At 45.2% G+C, this 23762-nt stretch overlaps 1 protein-coding gene and 1 pseudogene across 1 annotated transcript; one reads left to right on the top strand and one right to left on the bottom strand.

Moving 5' to 3' along the window:
- Window positions 1-158: 158 nt before the first annotated feature.
- On the bottom strand, window positions 159-8080 carry LOC138083447 (pregnancy-associated glycoprotein 1-like; annotated as a pseudogene).
- A 1189-nt stretch (window positions 8081-9269) lies between these two features.
- On the top strand, window positions 9270-23421 carry LOC138083446 (pregnancy-associated glycoprotein 1-like). Its single transcript, XM_068977321.1, has 9 exons — window positions 9270-9317; window positions 14776-14893; window positions 14992-15110; window positions 16296-16489; window positions 16969-16975; window positions 17432-17541; window positions 19469-19610; window positions 19698-19796; window positions 23272-23421. Exons 1-9 carry the CDS (start codon window positions 9270-9272, stop codon window positions 23419-23421), a joined length of 987 nt encoding a protein of 328 aa, XP_068833422.1.
- The last annotated feature ends 341 nt before the right edge of the window (window positions 23422-23762 follow it).

Below are 23762 nucleotides of genomic sequence, written 5' to 3'. Positions count from 1 at the left end.
TTTCACCCCCATTATGAGTGAAACCCTTTATTCTTTATTGAAAACAGAGTGTGCAGACCACCAAATACAGTTCACCAGCATACTGGGCAGGAATACCCTAAGTGTGATTTAGTGTTTGCTTGGAGCGGCCTTACTGATTCTTCAACCACTCCAAGCATTTACACTGCCTATGCCAGGCCAATCCTGTCATTTCCTCGATCAAAGACAGAAATACAGCTTCAGGAAGACGTCACCCAGGATCCAGGTCTCTCTAGATGTCCTCACTGTGTTCTCTTTAAAGGTGGTAAAGCAGTGGCTTCTAGAATGCTGGGGGAGGATGACACACACCAGAAAGCCTCAACACTTACCTGTGACTCCCACAAATATCCAGACCCAGCACAATTCTTGATTTTATTTCCCTCTTTTGGTAAGTATCAAGGGATTTTCTCATAGCAGGGGATATGAGAATTCATCCACAACCAAAAAGGGCCAAGACATGAAGTTGATATGAGGAAGGGTGTGGGGGAGGGGTGGAATGGGTGTTGGGGATACTGAGGAATTCTAAACAACAAAGTCCTACTGAAGAGCATAAGGAAATATATTAACTATCCAGTCATAAACCACAGGGAAAATACTAAGAAAAATAATATATATTTCTCTATGTGTATAACTGAGTCATATTGCAGTGCAGCAGAACTTAACACAACACTGAAGATTAACCGCACTTCAATATAATTTTTAGAAAAGAAAAAGAGTGTCCATAGTTCTCCTCTCTCCCTGTTTCTTTCCTTCTGACTCCTGCTCCTTGTTTTCTCTGCAAAGAATGCTAGTTCTCCTCCTGCATCGCCACAATCTATACTTTACTAAAAAACTTTATTTTGTATCGGAATATAGCTGATTAACAATATTCTGAGTTTCGGGTGCCCAGTACATGGACTCAAACATATGTATCCATGAATCCTGGTCCCAAAAATACCCCTACCATCCAGGTTGTCACATAATTAAGTGGAGTTCCCCGTGCTACACAGTAACCCCTTGTTGGTTATCCATCTTAAATAGAGCAGTACCCACAAAACGTTCTTGAAGACTTAACACGGGTCTCTGGGAAGCCTCCATTGGCCCACACTCACCCTCTTTGGCCACTCTAGGCTTGGTTGCGTAACATACTCTTGTTCCCCATCTCCACTGCTCAGTCTGTAGCCCTCATCACCCCTAGTAAGTCCCCAATTCCCTAGTGCAGAGCACCTTAGGATGCCATTTGCATGGAATTCAGGGCAGTTTTGCCTAGAACCAAGCAACCCTCCATATGGCGACATGAGTTTACAGTTTTAGAATTCCTGAAATTCTCTCCCTTCCTCAAAGTCTTCTTTGAGCACATCAGCCAGCTCTGAACTACCCTAGGGAGCTGACATGAAGCCTCCACCCTGTGCTGGGGCTGAGCAGTCACTGTGAACCGTTTATTCATATTAGCATCCAGCCTCCCCACAGACGGTACGGTAGCCTGACTCACAAAAGGGGCACCCGGCAAGAACTAGAGGAAGATGCATCTGAGAACTAGGGTGACCATGTAATTTATCATTCAAACCAGGAAAACGGCAAGAAGGGAAGGGAGACTGTTTATCCCTATGGTGGGACAGCACATTGGGACTGTCCCCAGCCATTCTCCTTGTCACATGACATATTTCAAGGACTGCTAGAGCTGACTTTCCATGTTCATCCATCTGAAGATTCAGATTGAATTGAAGCTCTTTGAGGACTGAGGACCTGAGTGTTCCCCTCTCCTTGTGACTCCTGCCATGCCAGCATGGTATGGTGTCTCCACATTTATTTCAGGATGATCAGTGTCCCAGATGGCCCTGTACTCTCAAGTGGTTTGTTTTGTGGGAGGCTCTGGCCAGCCCCAGGGATCAGCAGCATCTGCAATAGTGAGAGATGGCCTGCAGAGGGCCCTCTCCTCCCAGCAGCAGCCCAAAGTTTCCTTCAAGTTCCTATTTGAGAACCACCCCTCATGGTTCTCCCCTCACCTTGAGGATGTAGGTTGTGCTGGGACTGGGTAGTTGATGCCATCTATGGTGAAGATAATAGAGGACAGGGTATTGACTGAAAAACATGAAAAAGTAGTGCTGTTAGAGAGAGAGGGAGAGAGGTTGGCCCTGAAGATCTTTCTTGTGTGTGGAGACTGGGAGTGACCCTGGGGCATGATCTTCACCTCAGAACTCCGTGGCGTGGCACTGATGAGCTTCTGGATGTTATTGACCAGTCGTCTTGAGCCAATGGTCAGTGATGTCCCAGCATCCACAAGGGCCTCACAGCCGCCAGAACAAGCAATAACCTTTCTTTTCATGGAGATGCTGAGAGACAGCGTGACCAAGCAGCCATCAAGATCACTCTGAGTCTCCCCAGATCTGCCCCCTTCCTGACTGTCTTCTAAACAGCCCTTTATCTCTTGACCTCTTTTCCTTTGCTCCCAACACGGCACCTTCCTTGACATTCTTGAATGCTGTACTTGAATACACCAGGCTCTTTTGCACTTGACACAAGCTGGTCTTCCTTCCTAGAGGACCCCCTCCACTTTGACTAGCAAATTTCTTCTCATCTTCCAGATTTCAGGTTAATTGTCATGGTTTCAGGGAAGTCTTTCCCCCAATGTTTATTGTTTCCTTTCTTGACAGTCTCGGTAGACACTTCCTCATGTCTAGCGTGTACCAAAGTCACAATTCACTATGTGTGTGTCTCATTTCCTATGCATCTGCCTTCTTAGACATGAGGGCAAGTTTTATTTCCATTGCCTCCCTAAAGTGGCTGGCACACGGTGGATGCCCAAGGCTAGTCTGTTTAGTGAGTGAAAAAAGACTGTGAAAACAATGAATGAGAAACATCCAGAGAGCTGTTCCTGGTGGGGAACAAATAACGGGTCAATCACAGAGTGAAGATAGAGATTCACCAGGGCAGCAGATTCTCATAGTCGTGGGAGAGAGGGGCTCCTCTGGGAGAGGGTGTCTGCCAGCACTGCTCCTACAACCAGCTCAGACCCTGAGACCCTGGCCAGGAAATACATGACTAGCCCACAGAAACTCCAAAAGATGGGTCAGCTTTTGTCTGAGGGTATCACACAGAATCCCATCATTATACCTCTTGTCCTCAGGTCACTCCTGGATCCCACCTTCCTGATTCTTTGTTATAACCCCTACCCCACTGTGTGCCCATGACCAGGGGTTCTTTCTATTAGTTGCTTTTACGTCTTATGACTTCAGCAAATCTCTCTACACTATTCAGTAGTTGCTCCCTTAGAAGAGCAGTTCTCCCCATTTGCTCAGGACTCTCCCTGTTTTTAAACAGACATTTATCTGTACTGAGAACATCTTATGTCCCAGGCAGCCCCGGACAGTTTGCCATTTTATACCTTTTTCAGGCTGGAGAAATTCTCCATGATCCTCTGTTCACCACACTGTAGAGTCCTCTAACCATGCTCCAGGCCTCACAGGGCAGTGGATGCAATCCTCTCCTAGCTGCACAGACCTCTCCGGACCCTTTTAGGACCCAGGTCAGAGCCCTGGTCAGAATGCCTGGGGATTATGAACCCATGGGTTGTTTACATATCTATCTGCTTGTGTTTTAGTTTGTATATGTGTTTGTACATGTGTTTGTATGTGTCTCTGTGAGTGCTTGTGTGTCTCTGACTAGCTATGCATGTTTATATGTGTCTCTGTGTATGTTTTTGTGTCTGCTTATGTGTTTCCATGTGTCTGTGCGTCTCTCTGTGTCGTTGTGGGTGGCGTATATGTCTGTGTGACTGTGTGTCTGAGGATTTATTTTTGTGTGTCTGCCTGTGTTCATGTACAATAACAGGAGCATCACTTGGGCTGACCCTCAGAAGGAGAAGTTACCAGTCCATGTGTATACTCCAGTCACCTGCGTGGATCAGTGGTAGCCAGTTGAGCACTCCCTGGTAGTAGGATTTATCAACCCCATCAAATATCACCACACTGTCTTTCACCCTTCCTGTGTAGAGACAAGAGAGGGGGGGGATCCTTGGAGGAGAGTAACAATGGCACTGTCTGAGAGCTGTGCTGGTATACTCATCAAGGTCCTAATAAGGTCCCCATGTACAGATGCAGAAATCGAGTCTAGGAGAGATTGATCCAGACCGAGGTCCATTACTGGCTAATGAGTGACAAAGAGGAGGTTAGAAGCTGAGTCAACTGGCTGGGCTCCACCCACTATAGCTTCTGAAGATGCCCTACCTCCTGCGACCTGAGTGCTCAGACACACTCAGAGGACAGGGTGCTGAAGTGTTTTGGCTTTCCTCTTGTCCAGCTTATTATTTTTTCAGGAAAATCAAAGCCTGGGAATTCTCAGGGTGTGGGTTCAGAAAACCCAGAGTTGGCTCCACTGGCCTGTGACCTCTACTGTTCAAAGGGCAACACACTCAGAAGGGACCCCACCTCTGCTCTTTCTGTCTTGAAATGCCTCATATTTCTTGAACAAGGGGTCCCACATGTTTGTTTTGTGTCCCACACTTTCATTTTCCCTGGCTCCTGCAAATTGTGTAGCTGGTCATTGGCTCCCAGTGGTATGCTAATGAGGAAGGAAAGATATCCACCATCTTTCTCCTCCCTTCCTTATCAAATTCATAAGCAAATCATATTGCTTTTTCCTCCAACTTGTTTTCTGTTTTCTTCCACTAGTCTCCCTCCTCACTCACCCCTCTAGACTAAGTTACGGGTTTTGAGACCAGGAGCAGCATTGTACTCCAATAAAACGTTATTTATAAAAGCCAGTGGTGAAGCCAGGTATAGCCCTGGCACTATATTTATCCTGAGTTAGATTATCTCTCAGGATTCTTCTTTATCATGTGTTCTGTAATTTTCGTGCAACTGAAAGCATCTTAAAGCTAATTTGGAGAAAGGGATTGTCCATCTCAAACTTATTTGCTCAAGTAGAGGGCAAAAACAGGTTCAGAAATGGCACCTTGATTCTTCAGGTTGTCAAAGATGGGGATAGCTCCAAAGATGGATATGTTGGGGTACTTCAAGCCCAAGACACCATCAAAAGGTGCACTCTCACACTCGTATTCCACAATGCTTAGACCAAACACCTGATCAGTACTTACAAGGTCCCCAATCAGTGGGAGAGAAGAGTGTTCCCACTTACAGATATGTGAAGTGGGGCTAGGACTGGGCTGGACTGCATTGCCATTAAATCCTCAGAGAAGAATTGAGGCTGGCCTCTGTCTTTTGTGGACCTCAGACGGTTAGACCAAGCTGGGAGAGAATTCGGGTTCCATCTGTGAGAGGCTGTGAATGTTAAAACATCTGCCCCTCTGAAAACCACCCTCTGCATCAGTCGAAGTGGCCTTGTGGCTTCCGTCCAGGTGGGGCAACCAAGAGTCAGGTCAGGATCATTGCTGCCCCCTTGTGGCCAAAATGAGTCGAGAGCAAGGTAGCCTTCCCTGGGATCACTATGACCTAATGACAGGAATGGACTGAATTCTCTGCAAGGTATTGTGGATTCTGAATCTGTCCAGGGAGACAGAAGCCGAAAACACAATCGTGCTTGCAGGGATCTATGAAACTACTGCCTGGGAAATTCACTTTGGGGGATATAAGTGTGAGTGTGTATGAGAGAGAAAGAGAAAGAGGGGAACTACTCAAGTGCTTTGGGAAGGCAGGCCATATGTTCTATGAGACTTTCAAAGGCACTCTAGAGTGAGAACTCATTTATCAAACCCCTTGACATCTCTGGCCTCCAGTTTCCCACTATGGATACCTGAAGCTCTTGACTGCCCCTAGGGTCCCCAGATCAGTTTTATCCTGTCCCTAAACACCTTACAGCAACTTCCATCCTGAAAAGCCAACCCAGCTCCACCATTTACCACATGTGTGACCTCAGCAAGGCCCTTGTTGTCTGCACTTTAGTTTCCTCATATGTCTCATAAGCAAATCAGACTACCTGCTGTGCGGGGTTGTTGCAGGATTAAACCAATTATTACCTGAAAGTGCCTGGAACAGTCTGTGAATATAAAAGTGGGCGCTTTTTCCCCCCTCTTCTTGCTCCCAGAAAAATGAACCTTGAACTTCTCATGGGCAGAGGAGCTGCAAGTCTACACCTCAAGCCACTCTCTGGGTTAGCTGTCTGTTTGCTTGTGTGTCACCACAGGCACTGCCTCCCCAGGGACAGGATGCTGTGCATAAGATGGCCAATGCCTATGGGAGTCAGGCTAGGAAGGGTCCTGCCAGATGGTCCTGCATCTGTTTTTCAAGCAGGGGTCACTCCATAGCCAGTTCTGACTCAGCGTCTCTTTACGCGTTACATGAACGGTGTCATAAGCAAGAAATCCCTTCATGCGCCCAGATCCATAGGCGATGCAGAAGGTCTTTTGTGTAGGCCGGAAGGTGGAAAACTTGCAATGTCTGAACCAACTTGTGTAGCTGCAGACACAAGAGATGAGTGTTATCCGGTGCCAAAGGTGGAAATAGGGTGGCAGGGCAAGTGAAAACTGGCCCGGGCAGGGGGTGTCTGTACTCGCAAGAGGCTGGACTGGGGCAAAAGAGGGAGGGCACCCACCAGTCAGATGAGCCTGTGTCATAGATAACCTGGAATTCCTGAGGGTGTCTTCCAATGATGATGTTACCCATGTATTTCATCTACAGGGAAGAGGGAGTGGGTTAGTGAAGAACTGGCTACCCTCTATTCCCACACTGATGCCTCCCTCTGGGTGCTATATATCTCTTGAGATCACTTTCCAACCACTGAGAAGCTCACAGCCTTTGATTACACAGGTGCTTGCATTTGATATTTTTTTCCTATGCTATATTGTATGTAGGATATTGATTCTAAGACCAGGCATTGAAGTGGTACCTCCTGCATGGGAAGCCCAAAGACATAACCACTGGGTCTTCCTGACCACTGGACATCCAGGGATGTCCTGGTGCCTTCATTTGAGAAACTCTGTAGTCTCTATAAACCCATCCTTAGAATCCCTTTCTGCAGGAAGTCTTTCTTGATCAACCTCAGCCACTCCCTCCAAACTCAGACCACATCCAATCAATACCACACAAGTGACCCTTTCATCTATTTACTCTTTGCCTATCTCTCAGGCTGGCATGGACTTTCTTGAAGACAAAATAAGCCCTTTTGCTAATCGAAAAACCATAACCACTGTGTTAGATTCTTATGGACTTACACGGAATACTGGTTCAGTAACTTTTTACTGCTGTGGTTCTTGCATCTATGGAAACTAAATTCCTCTGCCTGGTCATTCACAATTGCTTTGCAGTTGGTTCTAACTTCTGATCAGAGACGGTTCACTCTTCATCTGTAATTAGTTCAATCCCTTAGTTCAGAAGGATGTGCTGCTGCTGCTGCTGCTGCTGCTGCACCTGCTGCTTCTGTTTAGTCACTTCAGTCGTGTCTGATTCTGTGCAACCCCACAGACAGCAGCCCACCAGGTTCCACCGTCCCTGAGATTCTCCAGGCAAGAACACTGGAGTGGCTTGCAATTTGCTTCTCCAATTCAGAAAAGTGAAAAGTGAAAGTAAAGTCGCTCAATAATGTCCGACTCTTAGCGATCCCATGGACTGCAGCCTACCAGGCTGCTCCGTCCTCGGGTTTTTCCAGGAAAGAGGACTGTAGTGGGTTGTCATTACCTTCTGCTCAGAAGGAACACTCTCCCTCAAACTAATGACACATCTTTGACACAGAAATGGATGCTTACCTGCCACCTGGTAGTTTCTAGGCCTGTCACCAAGACAAGAGTTGAGGATGATAGTGCCTTCTCCTCTCCCAAAGGGGCGTGGGGCTCCTCTGGCCCAGTGTTTCTGCCTCTGGCAGGAACCCCACCCCAACATCCCACGTGGTATCTCCAGATGAGCCCCATGCTAGGTTAGAACACCAGGGGGGCGCTGTGGAGCATAATCCTCCCAAAACACTCACATCCATGATGTTCCACAAGGCATGAATAGTTATATTTGACCCATGAGAAGAAATCTGAGACAGTCTGTAAGCATGTTCCTTGAGGAAATTGTTCAGCATTTTTTTTTCCACTCAGGGTATTTCTCATGGTCTTCAATTTTCTTAAAGATATTCTTTCACTGAACATTTGACAAAGAAAACAAATAAGATGCTACGTTTACCTGTCAGTGTTAAGCTATAACTGTCATTGTAATGGCACTGTGTATTTTCTAATCATTTTCATGAGTCACCTTATTATTAGAATTTTCAGCATATTCCATTGGAAAGACATAAGTTTTAATAAAGATTCTGTTCTGTAATGTTGGGTAAGCCATATGACCATGTGGGGTCTCAGTCTCCCCTTCAGTAAAATGGTGAATATAATGATTCAAACCCTCCAAATTAGGATATCTTGGGGATAGTGAAGTGATGGATATAAGGTGCCTGATAAATAGGAAGTTTCAAGAATGACTGCCACTATCACTGCTGTTGCCACCTCACTGTATCCTTCTCATTGAAGCTCAGGGAAGGAGGTTGAAGGGGGATTCCTATCCTCTTTTACAAGGGAGGAATTTGAAATGCAAGAGGTTTGTGATTTGGCTGTGGTCACATTGCTGGTCAGATATAAAACAGTGTATAAGTAGCTCTCCCAATTTTTCTCCAACTTGAAAGAGAAGAGATAGTTGAATGAAGAATCCAGGAGATAGGGAACAAGTTAGGGGAATGTAAAAGCTCGAGAAGGAAGGATGAGTCAATTGAAAAATTAAAAGAAAAATTTAGAAAGATGGCAATGACGACCCTGTATGCAAGACAGGAAAAAAGACACAGCTGTGTATAACGGACTTTTGGACTCAGAGGGAGAGGGAGAGGGTGGGATGATTTGGGAGAATGGCATTCTATCATGTATACTATCATGTCAGAATTGAATCACCAGTCTACGTCTGATGCAGGATACAGCATGCTTGGGGCTGGTTCATGGGGATGACCCACAGAGATGTTATGGGGAGGGAGGTGGGAGGGGGGTTCATGTTTGGGAGCACATGTAAGAATTAAAGATTTTAAAATTAAAGAAAAAAAAAAGAAAACAACACAGAGAGAAATACACTCACAGAGACTTTCAAAGAGATGGAGAGATAAATGATAGTGATACAGAGACACAGACGTAGACATATACACACTGAAGTAGAGAGGGAACAAAGAGAACGTACTAAATAAAAGGGAGAAAAGTGCTATTCCCCAGGACCACACCTACGTCTGCACTGACTCTGCACTGAGCAATTGCAAGGAGTTCAATTTCAATAGTTCATGACATAACTGGTTCCCAGCATTGTGCAACTATGAAAATCTACACCAAAAACCTTGGGTCCCACAGTTCCTATAGCAAGGTACTTATCAATAAGTAAGGGCTGAACTTTAAGATTGTCAGGGAAATATTCCATTCCCTCTAAACCCGATGAGTAGAAGAATAATGAGATGAAAAAAAAATCACAGAAAGGAAGATGATGTGGCTTACAGTCTCCATACATAAATGACTCTGCAATCTGAGATGGCCATCAGCCTGAGGAGCTCAAGCCACATCATGCTTCTTTCCTGGCTCCAAGTACTCAGGGAAGTTCAGATTCTTAGCATGTAGTGGTGACCCGGAGCCCCTAGTTATATATGCTCTGACATGCCCTAGTTTAGCCCTTTAGGCCAATAATCGGTCTGAATAAACACAAAGGTCTTGATAAAATCTTTACCTTCATCAGTGTCCTTGGTCAGTGGACTCTGAAGCTTCACAGAATACAGAGAATTGAACTGTAATCTCTTCCTTGAAGTTTGGTTGGAAAATCAAACTAATCTGCATGGACATCTAAGAAGATGGAAAACCTTGACTACTTGGAGAAAAAAAAAAAAAAACCTGCTAAGAACATCATAAAAATGGATACTAAGGGCCATGCTCGACATTCATGGTTTCATGCCATCTTCCTAGCGACTTCATGAGATATGCATTGCTGTCTTTATCAGAGAAGAGATTGCTAGGATGATAAGTCATCAAATGGCAAAGTGAAGACTTCAGGGACATACAATTGGCTTTAGGTGTGGGGGGGGGCTAATGGCAGACATCAGGGGCACTATGATGCCAGTTTGCATCAAAGATTTGGGACAGAGCAGTACTTCAACTGCATGCTTTCAGTATTGGAAGAAATGTCATATGCATCCACAAGATATTGTATAGCATCCAGCAAACATACAAGGAAGAATTGTGTGCTAGGTTCTGGGTTAAAGGCTTCAAAGTCAATGTTGATGAAGACAAAATTAGTCTTTATCTTAAGAGAGCTAGCAGCCTAATTCTCACAAACTCATGGCCCCAGGAGGCAGGAGATATGATACTAGGACGAGATGGCCATGTTGAACACTGGGGCAAACAGGCTTCACCACTGGGAGCAGCATTTCCTCCACTTCACTCGTGCTGGAAAGTGGGCCAGTTGGCCATGCTTTCAAGAAAATCAGAAGTTTGGATATTTATGTACAGTCTACTGATTTTAATATTAGGAACTAATTTTTTTTCCCAAAAAACAATGGGAACAAAATCTCCCCAGCAATGTGCTAGAATAAGTCTTCAGTCTCTGCAGTTTTGTTTGTTTGATTGTTTGTTTGTTTGTTTCTAGCCTAGACTTGGGAGTGCAGTGGTGACTGAGAGAAATTTAATTCATGTTGGTTGATTTACAAAGAGACTGAATGCATACTGAACATGTGTGTTTCCTTTCTACTTATAAAGAAAGGTCATCAGGGACATGCAAGCCAATAAAATTTAACTGCTGAAGATAAATGGATATATTTCTGATATAATTTCCCCATAGAGTCTATGTCATGAAAAATTTTGTCTGCCAAACCAAACTTATAGAAAACAATTCTGAAATGTCTTCCCAATTCAAGAAGACAAAACAACTGTGGCAGCCAAAGTAAAGACAATCGTGTTTATTGACTCATCCAGGACTCCCAGGGCCTATTCCTGCTTGAGATCTTTCCATGCCTGTCCCTTGAATACAACAGGAGCCTCTCCTGTTGCCAGGTGTGTTTAAATGGGGCACTGTGACTTAATCCTCATTTTTGCATGTTATTTAAATTCAGTTCTGGTGGTTAAATCCCAACAGAAGGAATGTTACATCACTGACAAATGATACACATATATTCCTTTGAAATATGGTGTTGGAGAAGACTCTTGAGAGTCCCTTGGACTCCAAGGAGATCAAAGCAGTCCATCCTAAAGTAAATCAGTCCTGAATATTCACTGGAAGGACTGATGCTGAAGCTGAAACTCCAATTATTTGCCCACCTGATGGGAAGAACTGACTCATTAGAAAAGACCCTGATGTTAGGAAAGATTGAAGGCAGGAAGAGAAGGGGAACACAGGATGAGATGGTCAGATGGCATCACCAAGTGATGGACATGAGCTTGGGTAAGCTCTGGAAGTTGGTGATGGATAGGGAAGCCTGGCATGCTGCAGTTGATGGCATTGCAAAGAGACCGACATGACTGAAAGGCCTGAACTGAACTGAACAAATTGAGAACAAAGAGACTGATAAATCTAATTGCATTGAGTTGGTGACTAGCCTCCCATAAAAAACACATTACTGAAGTGGCTTTACAATTCAGAATTATGACTACATTCAGAGTGGAATATCTTCTAAGCAAAAACAAAAATTCTGCCCATCCAAAACAAAACCGAAGAAAATGAAAAGATATATAGGAAAGAAATCTGAAACTATATTTAACAACTTATTGTTCCTCATAACTTCTGTTATTGTAACAGCATCATATGCATGATGTATTGCTGAAGCCTTGCTTGGAGAATTTTGAGCATTACTTTACTAGCATGTGAAGTGAGTGCAATTGTGCAGTAATTTGAGCATTCTTTGGCATTGCCTTCTATTTCTGCTTTATTGACTATGCCAAAGGCTTTGACTGTGTGGATCACAATAAGCTGTTCAAAATTCTGAGAGAGATGGGAATACCAGACCACCTGACCTGCCTCTTGAGAAATCTGTATGCAGGTCAGGAAGCAACAGTTAGAACTGGACATGGACCACCAGACTGGTTCCAAATAGGAAAAGGAGTACGTCAAGGCTGTGTATTGTCACCCTGCTTATTTAACTTTATTGCAGAGTACATCATCAGAAACACTGGACTGGAAGAAACACAAACTGGAATCTAAATTGCCAGGAGAAATATCAATAACCTCAGATATGCAGATGAAGCCACCCATAAGGCAGAAAGTGAAAAGGAGCTAAAAAGCCTCTTGGTGAAAGTGAAAGAGGAGAGCGAAAATGTTGGCTTAAAGCTCAACATTCAGAAAACGAAGAACATGGCATCTGGTCCCATTACTTCATGGGAAATAGATGGGGAAACAGTGGAAACAGTGTCAGACTTTATTTCTGGGGGCTCTAAAATCAGTGCAGATGGTGACTGCAGCCATGAAATTAAAAGACACTTACTCCTTGGAAGAAAAGTTATCAGCAACCTAGATAGTATGTTCAAAAGCAGAGACATTATTTTGCCTACTAAGGTCCGTCTAGTCAAGGCTATGGTTTTTCCTGTGGTCATGTATGGATGTGAGAGTTGGACTGTGAAGAAGGCTGAGCACCAAAGAACAGATTCTATTGAACTGTGGTGTTGGAGAAGTCTCTTGAGAGTCCCTTGGACTGCAAGGAGATCCAACCTGTCCATTCTGAAGGAGATCAACCCTGGGATTTCTTTGGAAGGAATGATGCTAAAGCTGAAGCTCCAATACTTTGGCCACCTCATGCAAAGAGTTGACTCATTGGAAAAGACTCTGATGCTGGGAGGGTTTGGGGGCAGGAGAAGGGGACGACCGAGGATGAGATGGCTGGATGGCATCCCTGACTGGATGGATGTGTGTCTGAGTAAACACCGGGAGATGGTGATGGACAGGGAGGCCTGGCTTGCTGCGATTCATGGGCTCACAAAGAGTTGGACACGACTGAGCGACTGAACTGAACTGAACTGCACTGAACTGAACCCCCTGAGGAACAGCACAGATGTGAGTGTTTTGGAAGGATGATGTGCCACAGCGCCTCCTGGTGCTCTAGCTTAGTACTGGGGCTCATCTGAAGATGCCAGGTGGGATGTTGGGGCTGGGGCTCCTTCAGGAGGCAGAATCCCTGGGCAACAGAGGCCCCACCCAGGAGAAGGCACTATCATCCTCAAGTCTTTGTCTTTGTGACTGGGCCCAGAAATTACCAAGTGGCAGGTAAACATCCATTTCTGTGTCAAAAATGTGTCATTAGCATGGAAACAACCTAGATGTCCATCAGCAGATGAATGGATAAGAAAGCTTTGGTACATGTACACAATGGAGTATTACTCAGCCGTTAAAAAGAATTCATTTGAATCAGTTCTGATGAGATGGATGAAACTGGAGCCGATTATACAGAGTGAAGTAAGCCAGAAAGAAAAACACCAATACAGTATACTAACACATATATATGGAATTTAGAAAGATGGCAATGACGACCCTGTATGAAAGACAGGAAAAAAGACACAGCTGTGTATAACGGACTTTTGGACTCAGAGAGAGAGGGAGAGGGCGGGATGATTTGGGAGAATGGCATTCTATCATGTATACTATCATGTAAGAATTGAATTGCCAGTCTATGTCTGACGCAGGATACAGCATGCTTGGGGCTGGTGCATGGGGATCACCTACAGAGATGTTATGGGGAGGGAGGTGGGAGGGGGTTTCATGTTTGGGAACACATGTAAGAATTAAAGATTTTAAAATTTAATTAAAAAAAATAATTAAAAAAAATGTGTCATTAGTTTGAAGGAGATTGTTCCTTCTGAGGAAAAGGCAATGGCGACCCACTTCAGTACTCTTGCCTGGAAAAACCCAAGGATGGAGAGGCCTGGTAGGCTGCAGTCCATGCAGTCGCTATGATTTGGACACAACTGAACGACTACACTTTAATTTTCAATTTCCTGAATTGGAGAAGTAAATGGCAAGTCACTCCAGTGTTCTTGCATGAAGAATCCCAGGGATGGGGGAGCATGGTGGGCTCCTATCTGTGGGCTTGCACAGAATCAGACATGACTGAAGCGACTTAGCAGCAGCAGCAGCAGCAGCAGATCCTTCTGAACTAAGTGAGCACCACAGTTACAGGTGAAAAGTGAACCATCACTGATCAAAAGATAGAACCAACTGCAAAGCAATTGTGAATCCCCAGGCAGAGGAATTCAGTTTCCACAGATGCAAGAACCACAGCAGTAGAAAGTTACTGAACCTGTCTTCCGTGTAAGGCCATAAGAATCTAATACAGTGCTTACAGTTTTTAGATTAGAAAAGGGCTTATTTTGTCTTCAAGAATGCCCATGCCAGCCTGAGAGATAGGGAAAGAATAAATATATGTCAAATGAAGGAGTCACCTGTGTGGTGTTGATTGGATGTGGTCTGAGTATAGAGGGAGTGGCTGGGGTTGATCAAGAAGGACCTCCTGGAGAAGGGGATGCTAAGGCTGGGTTTGAAGAGATTACAGAGCTTTTCCAATGAAGACACCAGGACTTCCCTGAGTGTCTAGTGGTGCTAGAGGCCCAGTCGTTATGCCTCTGGGCTTCTCATGCAGGAGATACCACTTCAACGCCTGGTCATAGAACTGATATCCTGCATAAAATGTAGCACAGGAAAAAATATCAAATGCAAGTACCTCTGTGATCAAAGGCTGTGAGCTGCACAGTGGTTAGAAATTGATCTCAAGGGACATGTGACACCCAGAGGGAGGCAGCAGTGTGGGAACAGAGGGCAGCCGGTTCTGCACTAACCCACTCTCTCCTTCTCCCTGTAGATATTCTCAGTGGGTAACATCACCATTGAAACACCCCCTCAGAAATTCCAGGTTATCTTTGACACAGGCTCATATGACTTGTGGGTGTCCTTCCTCTTTTGCCTCAGTCCAGCCTGTTGTGAATACAGACACCTCCTCCACGGACCATTGTTCACTTGCCGTGCCGCCCTGTATCCACTCTTGGCACCTGATGACACTCATCTCTTGTGTCTGCAGCTACACAAGTTAGGTTCGGACATTACAAGTCTTCCACCTTCCGGCCTACCCAAAAGACTTTCAGCATTGCCTATGGATCTGAGAGCATGAAGGGGTTTCTTGCTTATGACACCATTTGGGTAACGTGTAAAGAGAAGCTGAGTCAGGAGTGGCTATGGAGTGATACCTGCTTGCAAAACAGATTCAGGACCACCTGGCAGGACCCTTCCTACCCTGGCTCCCATAGATATTGGTCATCTTACCCACAGGATCATTTCTCTGGGGAGGCAGTGCCCATGGTGACACACGAGCAAACAGATTAGCTAACCCAGAGAGTGACTTGAGGTGTGGACTTGCAGCTCCTCTGCCCATGAACAGTTCAAGGTTCACTTTGCTGGGAGGGAGAAGAGGGGATAAAAGCATCCACATATATTCACAAACTGTTCCAGGCACTTTCAGGTAATAAATGGTTTAATCCTGCAACAACCCCACAAGCAGGTGGTCTGATTAGCTCATGAGACATATGAGGAAAATGAGGTACAGACAACAAGGGCCTTGCTGAGGTCACACATGTGGTAAGTGGTGGAGCTGGGCTGACTTTTCAGGACTGCAGTTGCTGTGGGATGTTTGGGACAGGATAAAACTTATCCGGGGACCCTGGGGGCATTCAAGGGCTTCAAGTATTCAGAGTGGAAAACTGGAAGCCAGAGATGTCAGGGGGCCTGATAAATGAGTTCTCACTCTAGGGGACCTTTGAGAGTCTAATAAAACCTACGGCCTGCCTCCCCATAGTACTTGAGTAGTGCCCCCCCCCCTTTCTCTTTCATACACACTCACAGAAATACACACATATCCCCAAAAGTGAATTTCCCAGGCAGTAATTTCATAGAACCCTGCAAGCAAGATTGTGTTTTCAGCTTCTGTCTTCCTGGACAGTTGCAGAATCCACAGTGCCTTACAGAGAATGCAGTTCATTCCTGTCATTGGGTCATGCCAAAGAGAAGGCTCTCTTGCTCTCGATCATTTTGTCCACAAGGTGGCACCAATGGGTCCTGGCCTGACTCGGTTGCCCCACCTGGACAGAAGCCACAAGGCCAATTTGACTCACTCAGGTGGTGTTTTTCAGAGGGGCAGATGTTTTAAAATTCACAGCTTCTCTCAAATGGAACCCAAATTCCCCTCCCAGCTTGGTCTAAAAATCTGAGGTCCACCAAAAACACAGCCCAACCTCAATTGTTCCTTGAGGATCTAACAGCAATGCATCCCAGCCCACTCCTAGCCCCACTTCATATATCTGTAAGTGGGAACACTCTTCTCTCCCACAGATTGGGGACCTTGTAAGTACTGACCAGCAGTTCGGTCTAAGCATGGAGGAATACAGCTCTCAGGGTATATCTTTTGAAGGCGTCTTGGGCTTGAACTACCCCAACATATCCTTCATTGGAGCCATCCCCATCTTTGACAAGCTGAAGAATCTAGGTGCCATTTCTGAGCCTGTTTTTGCCTTCTACTTGAGCAAGTAAGTCTGAGATGGACAATCCCTTTCTCCAAATTAGCTGTAAGATGCTTCTAGTTGCATGAAAATTATAGAATACTTGATAAAAAAAAAAGTATCCTGAGAGATAATCTAACCCAGGATAACTATGGCCCCTGGGCCCTACCTGGCATCACCACTGGTTTTTATAAATGTTTTGTTGAAACACATTCCTGCTCCTGGGCTCAAGAGCAGTAACTTGGTTTAGGGGGGTGAGTTAGGAGGAAGACTAATGGAAGACAACAGGAAACAAGTTGGAGGCAAAAGCAAAATGATTTGCTTATGAATTTGATAAAGAAGGAAGGAAAAGGATGGTAGATATCTTTCCTTCCTAAAGAATTCCACTGGGAGCCCACGACCAGCTACCCAATTTGTAGGAGCCAGTGAAAAATGAAAGTGTGGGACACAGAACAAACATGTGGGACTCCTTGTTCAAGAAATATTAGTCATTTTAAGACAGGGAGAGAAGAGGTGGGGTCTCTTCTGAGTGTAGGGGCCTTTGGACAGTAGAGGTCACAGGCCAGTAGAGTCAACTCTGGGTGACCTGAACCCACATACTTAGCACTCCCCAGCTTTGATTTTCCTGAAAAATGACAAGCTAGACAAGGGGAAAGCAAAAACTCTTCAGCACCCTGTCATCTGAGGATTTCTGAGCACACAGGTAGCAGGAGGTCTTGGGCCTCTTCAGAAGACATAGTGGGTGGAGCCCAGTCATGTGACTCAGCTTCTAACCTCTTCTGTGCTACTCATTAGCCAGTAACTGACCTCAGTCTGCTTTTCAATCTCTCCTAGCCTCGATTTTTGCATTGGTAAATGGAGACTTTATTACGGCCTTGATGGGTAGACAAGCACAAACACGAGCTCTCAAACAGTGCTGTTGTTACTGTCCTCCAAAGATCTCCCCCTCTTTTCTCTCTACAGATGCAGAGGAAGGGCAGTGTGGTGATGTTTGGTGGGGTGGACAAAGACTACTACCAGGTAGCGCTCAACTGGGTACCATTGATACAAGCGGGAGAGTTGCGTGTACACATGGACCGGTAAGCCTCTCCCTCTGAGGGTCAGCCCAAGTGATGCTCCACATCTGTACACGGACACAGGCAGACACACACACATGGATTATCAGACACATAGTGACACAGATATATACACCACCCACAACGACACAGACAGACACACAGACACATGGAAACACACAAGCAGACTCATATAAACAGAGACACATATAAACATACATAGCTAGTCAGAGATACAAAAGCACAATTAGAGTCACATACGAACACATATACAAGCAACCACATAAACACATAGATGCACAAACAACCCACGGGTTCATAATCCCCAGGCCTTCTAACCAGGGCTCTGACCAGGGTCCTAAAAGAGTCCAGAGAGGTCTGTGCAGCTGGGAGAGGGCTGCACCCACTGCCCTGTGAGGCGTGGAGCGTGGTTAGAGGACTCTACAGTGTGCTGAATCGAGGATCAGGGAGGATTACCTCAGCCTGAACAGAGTTATAAGATGACCAACTGTCCAGGGCTTCCTGAGATCAAGGAAATTCTCAGTAAAGATCAATGCCAGTTTAAAAGCAGGAAAAGTCCTGAGAAAATGGGGGAAACTGGTCTCCTTAGGGAGCAGCTACCCAGCAGTGGAGAGAGGTTGGCTGCAGTCTTAAGACTTGAAAGCAACTAATAAAAAAGTCATCCCAAGTTCTAGGGCACAGAGTGGGGCAGGGGCTATAACAGAGAATCAGGAAGGTGGAATCCAGGAGTGACCTGAGAACAAGAGGCATAATTGATAGGATTCTGTGTGATACCCTCAGACGAAAACTGGCCTCTCCTTTGGAGTTTCTGTGGGCTAGTCATGTATTTCCTGGCCAGGGTCTCAGGGTCTGAGCTGGTTGTAGGAGCAGTGCTGGGAGACACCCTCTCGCAGATGAGCCCCTCTCTCCCACCATTATGAGAATCTGCTGTCCCCATGAATCTCCATCTTCACTCTGTGGTTGACCCATTATTTGTTCCCCACCAGATACAGCTCTCTGGATGTTTCTCATTCATTATTTTCACAGTCTTCATTCACTCACCAAACAGACAAGCGTTGGGCATCCACTGTGTGCCAGGCACTTTAGGGAGGCAATGAGAATAAAACTTGCCCTCACATCTAAGAAGGCAAATGCAGAAGAAATGACATGCACACATAGTGAATTACAATTCACTATGTGTGTGTCTCATGAGCATGTACCAAAGTCACAATTCACTATGTGTGTGTGTCATTTCTTGTGCATCTGCCTTCTTAGATGTGAGGGCGACATAGTGAATTATGACTTTGGAACATGCTAGACATGAGAACCAGAGAAGGCAATGGCACCCCACTCCAGAACTCTTGTCTGGAAAAATCCCATGGATGGAGGAGCCTGGTAGGCTTCAGTCCATGGGGTCACAAAGAGGCGGACACAACTGAGCGACTTCAGTTTCACTTTTCACTTTCATGCATGGAGAAGGAAATGGCAACCCACTCCAGTGTTCTTGCTTGGAGAATCCCAGGGATGGGGGAGCCTGATGGGCTGCCATCAATGGGATCACACAGAGTTAGACACGACTGAAGCAACTTAGCAGGGACAGACATGAGAAGGGTCTACAGAAAGTGACCAAGACAGGAGACTGATAAACACCGAGGGAAAGACTTCCCTGAATAAATGACAATTAAGCTGGAACCTGGAAGATGAGAAGAAACTTACTAATCAAAGGGGAAAGGACTCTTCTAGGAAGGAAGACCAGCTTGTCTCAAGATACAGAATATCCTGGTGTATTAAAGTATTGCATTCAAGGATGTCAAGGAAGGTGCCATGTTGAGACCAAGGGAAAAGAGTCAGCGCAAAAGATGGAGGGATATTTAGGAGACAGTCGGGAAGGGGGCAGCTCTGGGGAGACTAAGAGCAGCCTTGATGCCCACTTTGTCACACTGTCTCTCAGCATCTCCATGAAAAGAAAGGTTATTGCTTGTTCTGGTGGCTGCAAGGCCCTTGTGGACACTAGGACATCACTGATCCTTGGCCCAAGAAGACTGGTCAATAACATCCAGAAGCTCATTGGTACCATGCCACGGGGTTCTGAGGTGAAGGATCATGCCCCAGGGTCACTCCCAGTCTCCACACACAAGAAGAATCTCCAGGGCCAACCTCTCTCCCTCTCTCTCTAACAGCACTACGTTTCATATTTTGTGGTCAATACCCTACCCTCTATTATCTTCACTATCAATGGAATCAAATACCCAGGGCTAGTTCTAGCCTACATCCTCAAGGTGAGGGGAGAACCCTGAGGGGTGGTTCTTTTTTTTTTTAATTTTTATTTTTACTTTATTTTACTTTACAATACTGTATTGGTTTTGGTTTTGCCATACATTGACATGAATTCACCATGGGTGTACATGAGTTCCCAATCCTGAACCCCCCTCCCACCTCCCACCCCACATCATCTCTCTGGATCATCCCCGTGCACCAGCCCCAAGCATCCTGTATCCTGTATCTAACATAGACTGGCGATTTGTTTCTTACATGATAGTATACATGTTTCAGTGCCATTCTCCCAAATCATCCCACCCTCTCCCTCTCCCTCAGAGTCCAAAATTCTGATGTATACATCTGTGTCTCTTTTGCTGTCTTGCATACAGGGTTATCATTACCATCTTTCTAAATTCCAAAAATATGTGTTAGTATACTGTATTGGCGTTTTTCTTTCTGGCTTACTTCACTCTGTATAATTGGCTCCAGTTTCATCGACCTCCTTAGAACTGATTCAAATGTTTTCTTCTTAATGGCTGAGTAATATATATAATAGAACTGCCATATGACCCAGAAATCCCACTGCTGGGCATACACACTGAGGAAACCAGAAATGAAAGAGACACATGTACCCCAATGTTCATTGCAGCACTGTTTATAATAGCCAGGACATGGAAACAACCTAGATGTCCATCAGCAGATGAGTGGATAAGAAAGCTGTGGTACATATACACAATGGGGTGGTTCTCAAACAGGAACTTGCAGGAACCCTTGGGCTGCAGCTGGGAGGAGGGCACCCTCGGCAGGCCATCTCACACTATTGCAGATTCTGCTGAGCCCTGTTGCTGGGCCAGAGCCTGCCACAAAACCAACCCCTTGAGAGTAAAGCGCTGTCTGATCATCCTGAAATAAATGTGGAGATGCCACAACATGCTGGCATATTGGGAGTCACAAGGAGAGGGGAACACTATGGTCCTCAGTCCTCAAAGAGCTTCAGTTCAATCTGAAACCTCAGATGCATGGACACAAAAGTCAGCTCTAGCGGTCCCTGAAACAGGCCATGTGAAAAGGAGTGAAAGGTTGTTGTTGACTCACACAAAGACCCCGGGATTCTTGGGCCCCAGAGCAGAAGAATTCAATCTGGGGCCAGAGACGAGGCTTGGTCGTGCAGAGCTTTTGTGTAATAAAGTTTTATTAAAGTATAAAGGAAATAGACAAAGCTTCTGACATAGGCATCAGAAGTGGGGAGAAAGAGTACCCACTTGCTAGTCTTCAGCTGAATATTATATGGTCACCTGCAGTCTGTTAAGGAGAAGGCAATGGCACCCCACTCTAGTACTCTTGCCTGGAAAATCCCATGGACGGAGGAGCCTGGTGGGCTGCAGTCCATGGGGGCGCTAAGAGTTGCACATGACTGAACAACTTCACTTTCACTTTTCACTTTCATGCATTGGAGAAGGAAATGGCAACCCACTCCAGTGTTCTTGCCTGGAGAATCCCAGGGACAGTGGAGCCTGGTAGGAGGTCGTCTATGGGGTTGCACAGAGTCAGTCATGACTGAAGCGACTTAGCAGCAGCAGCAGCAGCAGCAGTCTGTTAATGAAAGAAAGGAATGTCTTAAAACTCAGAATGGCACCAGGCCCCTCACCCATAAAATGCATTTTGATATAATCTTGGAACCAAATGGTGCATCCTGGACCATAAAATGATTAACTTGAATCTTGAAGAAAGGTAGATCACCATACAAATTGTTTCATTTACATAGATTAGAGGAACAATATCTGAATATACCATACTGGTTTGTCAAGTAGGTTCTGAGCCAAGAGGTGGAACCAACTTGAAGACAGAGTTTAAGGTAAATGCATAATACATTTAGCATAGCTTAAGATAAACATTTCCATAAAAGAAATGTATTTGTTATCTCTAGGTTTGAGAATAGTTAACTTCAGGTGAAATCAGGTGTCATTATGGCAACAGAATATTTTAAGAGACCTACTTTTAAATTTGTATAGAGAAGAAAAAAATACCACTACTTTGTTTCCTTCTGCAACTTAAGAGAGACAAAATTGTCTGACACTTGCAGGCTATTTCCTCCATTTGGAGACCCCTGGACTTCCTGCCTGTTACACTCTCAGGAGGATGACTGGGGACATTCCAGTGTGCTCTCCTACCATAGGGATTAACAGTCTCCCTTTCCTTCTCACAGTTTTCATGGAATGGATGATAAATTACATGGTCACCCTAGTTCTCAGATGCATCTTCCGCTTGCTAAGCCCGGGTGCTCCTTTTGTGAGTCAGGCTACCCGACCCCTCTGTGGGGAGGCTGGATACTAATGTGAATAAAGGGTTCACAGTGACTGCTTAGCCCCGGCACAGGGTGAAGGCTTCATGTAACCTCCCTGTGGGAGTTCAGAGCTGGCTGATGGGCTCAAAGAAGGCTTAGAGGAAGGGAGGGAATTTCAGGAATTCTAAAACTGTAAACTCATGGAGCCATGTGGAGGGTTGCTTGGTTCTAGGCAAAACTGTACTGGATTCCATGCAAATGGCATCCCAAGGTGCTCTGCACTGGGGCACTGGGGACTTACTAGGGGTGATGAGGGCTACGGACTGGCCAGTGGGGATGGGGAACAAGAGTAAGTTATCCAACCAAGTCTGGAGTGGCCAAAGAGGCTGAGTGTGGGCCGAAGGAAGCTTCCCAGAGTTCCTGAGTTAACTCTTCAAGAACGTGTTGTGGGCACTACTCTATTTAAGATGGATAACCAACAATGAGCTACTGTGTAGCACAGGGAACTCTGCTTAGTTATATGACAACCTGGGTGGAAGGGGTATCTTTGGGACCGGGATACACAGATACATATGGTTAAGTCCCTTTACTGTCCACGTGAAACTCAGAATATTGTTAATCAGCTATACTCCAATACAAAATAAAGTTTTTCCTTTTTTTTTTTTTTTTAATAAAGTATGGATTGTGGGGATGCAGGAGGAGAACCGGCATTCTCTGCAGAATAAACAAGGAGCAGGAGTCAGAAGGAAAGAAACAGGGAGTGAGGAGAACTATGGACAATTTTGTTCTTTTCTAAAAAAATTATTGAAGTAAGGCTGATCTTCAGTGTTGCTTTGAGTTCTTCTGCACAGCAATGCGACTCAGTTACACACAGGAAAATTATACGTTCGTTTAAGAATGTGTATTCTTTTTCCTGTGGTTTATCACTAAATATTGATAGTTTCTTACGCTCTACAGTAGGACTTTGTTTTTTATCATTTTGTTGTATCCCCAAGTCCTAGTCCTCCCCTACCTGGCACCGTTCCTCATGACAACCGCGTGTCTTGTCCCGTTTTGGTTTTGGATGAACTCTTACATCCCCTGCTGCTCATAAAACCCCTTGATAGTTGACAAAAGAGGGAAATAAAACCAAGAATTGTGCTGGGTCTGAATATTGGCGGGAGTTGCAGGTAAGAGCTCAGGGTGACTGATGTGTGTTTCTGATTCCCCAGGATTCTAGAGGCCACTGCTCTACCACCTTAAAAGAGGACACAGTGAGTATATCTACAGAGACCTGGATCCTGGGCGATGTCTTCCTGAGGCAGTACTTCTCAGTTTATGATCAAGGAAATGACAGGATTGGCCTGGCACAGGCAGTGTAAATGGTTAGTGTGGCTCAGAAATCAGTAAGACTGCTCTGAGCAAACACTCACTCACACTTAGGGCACTCTCGCTCAGGATGCCGGTGAACTGTATTCGGTGGGCTGCAAACCCTATTCTCATTAAAGAATAAAAGGTTTCACTCGTAATGGTGGTGAAACAAATGGGTGTCTCTGTTTGAGTCTGGGAGGTGTACAATGATTGGGAAGGATCTAGAACACAGTCTGAGTCACAGATGAGAGGAGCCCAACTTCAACTGGCTTCAAGGAAAGGGGAAACTCATTGAAATGATTCTGGGAGTCCAGGACACAAGAATCACAGCAAATACAAAGATCTCAGTGAC

Source organism: Capricornis sumatraensis, chromosome 8 (genome assembly GCF_032405125.1).
Source record: "Capricornis sumatraensis isolate serow.1 chromosome 8, serow.2, whole genome shotgun sequence".
Classification (NCBI taxonomy): domain Eukaryota; kingdom Metazoa; phylum Chordata; class Mammalia; order Artiodactyla; family Bovidae; genus Capricornis; species Capricornis sumatraensis.
This window is presented reverse-complemented; position numbering and strand designations above follow the sequence as displayed.

What these genes read in the sequence shown, in the direction of transcription:
- LOC138083446 (XM_068977321.1), top strand. Translation starts at nt 9,270, where the DNA reads ATGAAAATCTACACCAAAAACCTTGGGTCCCACAGTTCCTATAGCAAG. An exon ending in CCCACAGTTCCTATAGCAAG is followed by an intron (nt 9,318 to 14,775) that starts GTACTTATCAAT and finishes TTCTCCCTGTAG; the next exon opens with ATATTCTCAGTGGGTAACAT. An exon ending in TTGCTTATGACACCATTTGG is followed by an intron (nt 15,111 to 16,295) that starts GTAACGTGTAAA and finishes TCTCTCCCACAG; the next exon opens with ATTGGGGACCTTGTAAGTAC.